Source organism: Anabas testudineus, chromosome 18 (assembly GCF_900324465.2).
Source record: "Anabas testudineus chromosome 18, fAnaTes1.2, whole genome shotgun sequence".
Lineage (NCBI taxonomy): Eukaryota > Metazoa > Chordata > Actinopteri > Anabantiformes > Anabantidae > Anabas > Anabas testudineus.
The window spans coordinates 12,309,198-12,319,427 of NC_046627.1; the positions used below are offsets into that span (position 1 = coordinate 12,309,198).

A 10,230-nucleotide genomic window follows, 5' to 3' on the forward strand; every position below is an offset into this window, starting at 1 on the left:
TTAAAAGTACATTTATTTGCCAATATTTTGCCTTTTTCAACATGCGCAAAATGTTTCAATATTACACAGAATGAATTTAAATATGATTCTGACCTTCATCGCTCATAGTAAAAATGTTTACCTTTAATGTTATTAATTATGTGACAATTACTGTACTGTAATCAGTAATCCCCTGTGTATTTGAACATTTACTGCATATCTGCACTTACCAACACTGAGGTTAACATAACAGCTGCTCTGCAGTTTTTCAATGTGAATGGAACATCTGTATGTTCCACTGTCAGACAGCTGTACTGAGAACAGCCTCAGTGACAGGTCTCCTTTGTTCAGACCCTGATAGGAGACAGATGTCCTGTTTGTAAAGGTCTTGTTCTCCTCTTTAAAGTTGTCTTTTCCATCTTGATACAAAAGAACAGTGTAGTTAAAGTGTCCATGACTCCACTCCACTGTCATGTCTCTCATATCTACTGGGGGAACAAGGTGGCACTGCAGGATCACATTCTCACTGACTGATGCCAGTAGTGGCTGAGAAGGGCAAACCACATCAGGGCCTGTTGAAGAAACAACAGTAGACAATATAGATTTCTTCAGACATCCGACAAAGTCACGACCAAGGTTAGTCTATGTTTAAAATGAATTGATGTGCTTGTAATAATCTGAATTTTGTGAAGTAGCTGTTGCACATATCGTAAATTATCAACAAGTACAGGATGGAAATTGTGCAACAAAATTTCCTGTAAGCCATTCTTTTGGATGTGTAATTTTTTAACTTGAAATAGATCAGTACTATTAATTATTCTGTTACTTTACTTTGCATTACATATGATTATATCATAACTGATAATGCAAATTACCAGTCAAAAATAAATAAATGAAGTGCTGGAAATGGACAAAGGTAACTAAAAATAGGACAGGAGACCTCCTCCGTCCACACACTGGATTTCAGCTTCACAGAAATTGTCTTAACAGTTTGACCCTTTCCATTATTTATCAGAGAGATAGTCAGTAGGAAGTCGGTGTTTTATAAAAATGTACTTCTTCAACTGCCAGTGTTGATGAATTTCTCAATCATTTCACAAGTTGCGAAATCAAGTCATTTTTAATCTTTCAGTTTTTACCGAGAACCAAAAGAGGAGAGAAACTTCAAAATAAGAAATTCACCATGAATATCAGCTTTGGTAAATGTCCATTATTAAAGTATGACGACATACCTGTTGAGGCAATGACAGCCTGAGCCATCAAATAAACGACCAAAGCCCCATTCCCCTTCATTATTCACCAACCAACCAGGTAGAGTTTATGATTTATGATTGAAAAGGAAATACACAGTCCAATAGTTATATACAAAGCTTCTTTTTGATGGTGAAAGCTTCCTGATGAAAGCTCTGCATGACACATTAGTAAGGACGTAAAGAAGTCCGCATTGATGAAATCTAGCAGGGTGGGATGAGGGGAGCATGTTGAAAACAAGTTGCAGCATCGTTTAGTTTCACAAACATGATACAAATCATTTTTAGAGTCAGTGCGGTTTACTCTTCATTATCCACATCATTAAAGGTTCATAAATCTAAGTATAAGTCAAAGGAAGTGGAAGTTCTATGCAACACTAGAACTCGCCTGAGAATCATTGCATTTTTATATTTACTTCAGCATCATAATAATCCAGTGTTAGTTTAAAATCAATAAAATATGAATGTAAATGTAGGAAATAGATAAATAAAGACAATTATTCAAAATGGTAGTGAGTAGATCAATAGAAATTAACATTTATAACAAAACATATTAACATATATAACATATTTTAATTAACTTGACTTCTAATAATACTATTTCAATATCATTATTGTAAGGCACCCTTTATAAATGTGTTGTGAATTAATTATTAAGCTGAATAAAATTAACATGTTTTATTGTCTAAATCAGTTAAAAACTCTTACAACAACAAGTGGAGTTACGAAAAGGCAAGAATTCCCCATGTCTCTGTGTGCAATGTTGCATTAGACATTTCAGTTTCACAATAATGTAAGAGAAGAGAATAAGCACTTCACTGTCTTCCTTAATGTCTTTTTAATAAGCTATAAAATAATTAGCAAAGTTTTGTTTTATTTAGTTGTTAATACCCAAATAGTTCTTACTTTGTGTCTCATTTGCTGAAACTGTTGTTGATTTTATAATCTTGAAAAATAATTAATGAAACCATCATTCCATCAATTGTGAATTTCTGTCATTATTATAAACTCTATCAGCAGATGTGGACAAATCACAAACTTTTCTGTAGTGTCTGGTGGTCATTCAAAATTATTCCTATTTGTTATTATAAAATGTGTAAAACTACTAATACTGGCACACTAGCTTTGTCACAGGGTTGTGAAATATTTCATGTTTCTGTTGCAGAGACAAGGCCAGAACTCCACTTACACCAGTTTAATTTACTAATAAGTTAAGTTTTGGCCAGCTATTAGCTAATTTCCTTGAGGTGAGTAATTTATGTCTGTGTCTTCTCTCCTGTGACTGTGACACCTTCAAGCCAAAATGAGATTTGAATGGGCCAAAATGCACATTCTCATTTATCTCCCATTTGTCACTGGTAAATTCGTTTCAGGTTTTTTAGATCACACAGTTTAGTAGCATACATTAAACGGAATACACCCACACGCCCCATGTTCGTGATAATTCATATATTAACTCACATTGTCTTATTACTGATGTGCATTTTCCATAACAACCAAGCATCCTTATACTGTTCATTATAATCAGAACCTATAATAAGTACTACTACAAGTACTACGTGCTACATTTACCTGTGACTTCTAGTGGATTAAAAGGGAAGTAAACAAGTAGCATAAAACTGAAATACTTTAGTATTATTCAAGAACATCAAAACTGTATTTAAGTATGGCACAGGAGTAGATGTACATAGCTACTTACTTTTAGACTCAGATTTAATTCTTCCATACAAATACTACAAGAGTTCGCCAGCAGGTGTCACCATTTTGACTTGTTTTATTTGGTTGGTCCTGATGCAATAATTTGGGAACATTCTCTGCTCTGTCGCAATGGGAAACACATGCTGAAATAATGTTATAATCCATCAATAAAACTTTTGAAACAAATACTTGATAAGCCATGCCTTTCTTAGAAAATCTAACAAAAAAGTTAGAGTTTTTCTTTCTTTGGGTCTCATTGACTTTATATTCAACATAGTATGCTGATGTTTTATAGTAAATAATTTCATAGTGGATATTTTTGTCTAAAACTCTTTGTCATTACCAAATCCATCCATCTTTCATTCAAAAAGAAAGGAATTGTGTAGTACAGTGTTTAGCTCTTTGCCAGGTTGCCAGGTCTTTGAGACCTCCCAGGTGAAGTGGGAGATAGTGTACTTGCAAGATTGCTGCCCTCAGTGTGGAAGACTGGGCTTCGACTTGCAATTTTACCACCACCAACTCCTGAAAGTTCTTTTAATAATTTGAAAAGCTCATAAAGTTTGAAATCTTCATCCATTAGATGCTTTTAAATAATACAAATTTCAAATATTTGATAGTCACTAAACCTTTTAAACCTCAATGATGTTACTCTGAAGTTTGACTGTTAAAACGAAGGGATTCACAAGAACTAGAAGTAGAAGTTTGGAAACATTTTATTGCAAAACCCGATATGTAGACTTGCTATGACAGGTAGAAGTCAGAAGAAGCAGTCTAGTCTTCTCACTACAAAGCGCTGATTGAACAGACTGAAAACTAACCTTACTATATCAGAAGTCTTTTATTTCTAAATAAACTCTACTTTTGACTATTTGTCCCTAAAACATTGCTTTTAGGGTATTGGAGAATGCAGATATTACACTGTACGTTGAGACAGGAATATTCTTGTAATAAATTGGTAAATACTAGTGCTGAGTGTGAAAAGGAAGTGTATATGAGGTGATGAGTTTGTGGTTTAAGCTATGTCTATGTTTGACATCTAAGGTGTGAAGTTTTTAACCCGCTGTCGTATTGTTTTGTTTCAATAACACTTGATCTTTCAGCTGTATTAAGAAGTTATTTTAAATGTCAGATAGGTTTCATCAGATATAACTTGGTGTATTGCATATTATGTTGGTCTTTCATTAAATAGTCTTGTACAGTTTAAGTATTTGATCACAGAAAAAGGTTCCTCATTTTACAAACAAAAATAAACTTGAATATTTTTGCATTCATCACCTGTCAGTGTGGGTTGGTCATAGTGAGGTTCACTGAAGTAAACCAAAGTTCTCAGAAAACAGGAAACAAAAACAGGATGCTATGCAATTTAAAAAAAAATCCTAATAGCTAACTGCTATTTTTTCATGAGTGCTTGGTAATGATCACAACTTGTAGGTTTCTTTGAAATTTGTGCCATTATTACAAGATTTATCAACCAGCTGTAAAACCTTTCAGTTAAATATGTTTTAGGCAGTGAAGACCTTTAAGAAATGAAGTAATGTGTTCATATCTGCATGATTATGATCATAACTCGGGTTCTAAATTACAAAAATATGGTCACTATAATTGAGCCTTGTGGGACCCCTGTAATGAGTTTTGTTGCAATGGATTTAAAACATCCAACAGAAAGAAAATCTATCAATTAATAGGACAAGTTACCCGGTTAAGAGCATCAGAACACCTCAATGTGTTAAACCATAGAGAAAAAGTTCCTTATATTATCAGGTCAGCCACATTTTTGGTGAGCAAAAATATTGGGACAGATGTTTCGGACAGATTTTAGCAGTTTCTTGTCACCCAGTGGCATGTTATGAGACTGATTTTAAACAGTAAGTAGTTCTAATAACTATTATTGGTTTTAGCCTTCTGTTTTACCTGTTAATTTGTTGTGTCACCTACTGTGTTTCTTACTCAAGCCATTCTCCCACAATTGCTCAGTTTGGCCTGGAAATCTCTTAGTATATTCTTGGTTGTGCTAAACACAGTACATTAGATCATTATGGAGGCCTTTGTGCTCTTGATAACCTTAAGTGCAGCAGTTTCATAGTAGCCTTTCCTAGATCGGTTCCTTGAAATAGTCCTGTATCTGAGCACTGCAAGCAATTCCTTTGACCTCGTGGTTTTTGGTTTCTGATACAGTATGCATTTTCAACTGTGAGGCCTTCTTCAGATATCTGTGTACTTTCACTGTCATATTTTGGCACTTGAACTCGAACAATGATAAATCATCACAAAATAATAATCACATGAAACCTTCATGTCATCTACAACAAAATACTGTATATACAAAATATATATGTCTGTTCAAATGTCTTCTTAGTTAATGTTTTATACATCAATGCTGTAGTTATTTCACAAAATTGTCTATTTTGCCCGTAAAAAGTAATCATAACTTACCAGGTGTTTTGGTGACATCAACATTACAAATTGTACTGCTTGGAACTAGCATCACTTCTATATAGTGAATTCATAGATTTAAGTTTAAAAAGTAAATCATTGGGTTACTACAGAAAAGAGTATCCCTATAGAGCGGTTTTCCTCTTAGTCATCACAGAATCTCATCTTCTTATCTTCATAGAATATAATGTCAGGTTTCACTATTATGCCTATGACACACAACTGTGTATTTCTGTTGAACTCTCAGGTGCAGATCAAATCAGAATAAAATTGGACTTCTTGTACAAAATGCTGACATCTGTTTAATACATTTTTAAACAAATTAGTAAATGTCTTGAAGATCATGCCTATTGATCTTTTTTGCTGGCATTCTTCAAAATCACAACGTCAGCGTTTCCTGTGCAATGTGAGGAAAACCATATAAATACCTTGATACTGACAATCTACAGAGCACCGCGTTAACACAGAATGGAGACCACGCTCTGCCTAATGCTGTGTGAGTACGTTTAGCTTTTCGACTATTTTGCTTAACACATTCCACATCATAACGCACCATATATTTTAAATGGATGACAGGTCTGGGCTGCAGACGGGACAGTTAGAAACCAGCTTTTTATTATATTGACATTACTTTTAGCTTGATCACATTTTGACATGAGGAACTGAGGATCTCCCCCCTGTAATTGACTTAATAGTCATCTCTAGAGCTATGTTGCAATTTGTTGATTTTTTTTATAGTTACATTTTACATGAGATTACATTGTATAAATCAAACTAAAACAAAGTAATCTGATTTACTCAATTTATTTTCAGTTAACTGATGCACGTGAGGTAATGTATTAAGTCCTGTATTTGGTTAAAATCAACATTCCTGAACAGGTTTCAGTACTTAAATGTTTATATCTTCTAGAAAGGTTTCATTTTAATGATATCATTTTGCTATAAAAGCTACATATTTTTAATTTTCATACATACAACGTAACAACAAGCATTCATTGATGGGGGGATTTTTGGAAATTTCATCCATTTAAAACTAAATCTTCAACCCAGTAATCTTACAATATAATCTAAAACCACTCTAAGAGATGTCCTCTGGTCCATCTATTATACGGAAAACAAGAACCTATCTTTGGGGACTCTACGTATGTGGTGACCACCAGTCATGAAGGGGTTAGACTAGAACCTAATCACCCTTGATCAACAATGGAATTTCCAGTTTTATGACATTTAGCCTTTACACAACATAAACATAATAATTTTAATAATATGTCAGTGTTGTGTTTACCCACCCCACAGTGATCATCACTCCCAACAGATCTCAGTACTTTCAATATACCCAAATCTCCCTGAGCTGTGGAGAAAGCTGCAGTGGCTGGACAGTAAAGAGAAATACCTCTGAGCACAAGTCTCAGCAATGTCAGAAAGGATGGGCAATTGTAAGTGAGTCCTCATGCACCATTGAGAGTGCATACCCATCAGACACTGGAGTGTACTGGTGCGAGTCTCAGCATGGAGAGCGCAGCAAAACCGTCAACATCACAGTCACAGGTAAAACCATATGTACTCAGAGTTTATGTTTTTCTTATGTGTTGCTGGAGTCATTTTTACTAGGGTTTATCCTTTTCTACATCAGCTAGTGTTGTGATCCTGGAGAGCCCTGCACTTCCCGTGATGGAGGGGGATAATGTGACACTTTGCTGTTCCTACAAAGATGAAAACCATGACGCTTCTACATCAAATTTCTCAGCTGACTTCTACAGAGATGGTGATTTCATTGGTACTGGGCCTGAAGGAAAGATGATCCTTTCAGCAGTTTCCAAATCTGATGAAGGTTTCTACAAGTGTCGACATCCCACAAAAAGAGAGTCACTGACGAGCTGGCTGCCAGTGAAAGGTGAAATGATGCTCGGTTTCAAATATAGTCTGGTGAAGGCTTAAGATGTTGCAAAACGAATAAATCTCAGTTAGTGGCCAAAAAAAGATAACGAATTAGTGCTGATACATAAATGATCCCATGTGTTTAAAACTACAAGTCAACAACAGTCTGTTGTCCTTTTGCAACCCTCTCATCATACTAATAGATAATGGAATTTAGATTTTAGAGTTTGTGTCACTTTTCCATTTAAAACACTCTTGTTTTCTTTGTCACAGTCAGAACTTGGCCTGTAAGAGCCCCTACTCCTCCTCCTCCTCCTGTCACTTCTCAGCCTATAATGGTGTGTGTTGTCCTGCTGTTCAACCTCTACATTGTCATAGTGATACTGTGCATATACGCATACCGACGGTGGGCTAGAGGTAAGAAAACCTTCAAATGATGTATATCTCTCCGTTTGAAGACTCAAAGAGAAAGGTGGTGGCAGGGACAGTGCACTTAATCAGTCTAGAGGCCCCAAATTAAGGGTCAGTTATCCTTCACCAATGCTTGACATGAAGTAAAAAAAAAAAAGAAAAGAAACACACTTGAAATCCTAGGACCAGCACACAAACACACACTCGCCTCAAGCTTTGGGCCTTGGACAACGTGCATAACCCAACTTCACAAAAATTATATATGTACCATCAAAAAAACCCTTTAACAGAAGACACTGACAGTACCTCTCCAATATAAGATGTGGTTTGAAAAAAGTAAATAAAAAATTGTAAAAATATTCCTGAAAAAGTGACATACTGTAGCTTTAATTACCAGAAGTAACCACAACATAAAAAAAACAGGCAACGAGGGACTTCAACACAACCACATAAGTTAGTTTGCACTTACTTCATCTCATCTCTACACACCATCGTTCACTGGGACAACTGTCCTCTGCATAACACAGGGTTTTCTGCAGCCTGTCTTGCTATGGTGAACATGCACAGATGCTTTTTAATGCTGGTATCAGTCTTAACGTGACTTTCTACCCACTTACTCTCACAGAGTTGTTGAAACAACAGTTTCTGTTTGATGATGTTTGAACTTCCTGCAAGGTGAACGTTAGGTTTCTCACTATTCAGAAGTGTTGAGAGTTTGGAATAAGAAGAAATATATTGTAAGTGCAAGTGAATGTACTCTATTTAAACTAAACATCAGAAGCACTACTAGCTTTTCTGCTGTTGGCTTTATTGAACAGCAATAACAGGGTGAGGTCAGCAACACAGTCTGTTGTTGGAGCAACACTTGCAAAAAACAGGAAGACGAGTGCAGCTAAGTGTTAAATGGCACCAATATGAGTGACAGCTAGTGAGGTGACAGGCGCAGCAAAGTAGTGACTTGATGATACTTCCTGAAATAAGGTTCTAAAAACTTTCTTTGCTCTTCTCTTCCTGCAGTTCGGGATGAGCTGAAAGAAAATCGTGTGATTTAGGAGTTGTGAGGGGGTGAAGCAGGGTTCACATTATATGATGAAGTGGCCTAAATCCAGCAGCAGTCAGACGTGTTGGACATTTATGGGGAAGTTTTTGTTTTAGTTGTGTCTGTGCATGCAGATTTCAACTGTGTTCAAATAAACATGAAAATCAACACAAAGAAAGTAATGAATGTAACTGCAGTGCAACAATTTGTGCTAAAATGAAAGCGCTTGCTCAAATTCTGAAAATAATCCACATAATAAAGCAATTAGTTTCACAATATTAATTTCATGCCATTTAGCTGATTCCTTTACATAATATTCACCTCAAAAAGTATGTGAACCTTCTGATCTATCCATGTGAAGAGATGTTACAAACAAAATATGGCTAAAATAATATGTCTTTATTGACAACCATAAAAACCTTATAGTCATAGTGGAAAAAAGTATGTGAACCCTTGGAATAAATAACTGGTTGACCCTCTTTGACAGCAAAACATCATCCAGACTCTTCCTGCAACTCTGGATCAGACCTGCACATCGTCCAAGAGGAATTTTAGCCCATTCTTCCTGTAGAACTGCTTTAGCTCTGTAATATTCTTTGGACGTCTCATGTCTGTTGCTCTTCAAGTAATTCCATAGCATCTCTATTGGGTTGAGGTCTGGGCTCTGACTTGACAGCTCCAAAAGGTGGATTTTGGATTTTGCACTTGGGAATTCATCTTCCTCCCAATCGCAGCAAGCTGGCCAGGCCCTGATGCAGCAAAGCAGGCTCAAATCATAATGTTTCCTCCACCATGCTTTATGATTTGGATGATGATATCATAATGCTATGCAGCAGTACTAGTTCAACAGCTAGTTCAATGTTTTACCTACTGTAGACTCATGAACACAGATGTTAGCCAGTTACAATGATGCCTTCAAATATTTGGCTGTCACTCAGGGTTGATTCTTTACCTCATTGGTGAGTGTTTGTTGTACGTTTTGAGTCATTTTGACTGGCCGCCCTCTTCTTGGTAGATTTTGGCGAGGAGTGGCTCACATAAGCACATTATTCTTGTGCTGAGATTTTTGTCAGTCAAAGTAGCTTTAGTCCACACCTCCAAACTAGTTTTCGGACTCAATTTGCTTTTTTGAAGAAATTATTCAAAGGGTTCACATACTTTTTCCACTTACATTATGTTTTTGTAAAAATCTTGACATAGATGAAGATCAGATCGCATTTTATGACAAATTAATACAGAAAACCATGAAGGTTCACATAGTTTTTCTTTGCCATTGTATATGCTGTGCTGGTGTATCTGATGAGCTTACTGTTTAAATAGATGAAAAATTGCATATGTTTTTATGTATTTGTTTTTCCTACTTGTTTTCCAATAAAGAGTGTTTGTTGACCGTGACCTGTCGTTTCTATTATTATAAATGTCAGAAACAAAGATGACAGTACATCAACATGCTGCACAGAGCTGGTAAACAGGAACTGCAACCAAAAGGTGCTATAGTGGGTGAAGTGTGAAACATCACATCACTCTAGAGCAAACTTGGGT

General features: G+C 35.8%; 2 protein-coding genes across 2 annotated transcripts; one reads left to right on the forward strand and one right to left on the reverse strand.

The window, feature by feature from the left end:
• Positions 1 to 123: 123 nt before the first annotated feature.
• On the reverse strand, positions 124 to 1,675 carry LOC113168550 (selection and upkeep of intraepithelial T-cells protein 1-like). Its single transcript, XM_026369631.1, has 2 exons — positions 1,212 to 1,675; positions 124 to 551 (listed from the first exon to the last, which is right to left on the reverse strand). The coding sequence occupies exons 1-2, from the start codon at positions 1,270 to 1,272 to the stop codon at positions 148 to 150; spliced, it is 465 nt and encodes a 154-aa protein (XP_026225416.1). The 5' UTR covers positions 1,273 to 1,675; the 3' UTR covers positions 124 to 147.
• On the forward strand, positions 500 to 9,159 carry LOC113168525 (Fc receptor-like protein 5). The gene is made up of 6 exons (XM_026369597.1): positions 500 to 615; positions 5,752 to 5,856; positions 6,657 to 6,908; positions 6,994 to 7,254; positions 7,512 to 7,655; positions 8,667 to 9,159. The coding sequence occupies exons 2-6, from the start codon at positions 5,829 to 5,831 to the stop codon at positions 8,699 to 8,701; spliced, it is 720 nt and encodes a 239-aa protein (XP_026225382.1). The 5' UTR covers positions 500 to 615; positions 5,752 to 5,828; the 3' UTR covers positions 8,702 to 9,159.
• The last annotated feature ends 1,071 nt before the right edge of the window (positions 9,160 to 10,230 follow it).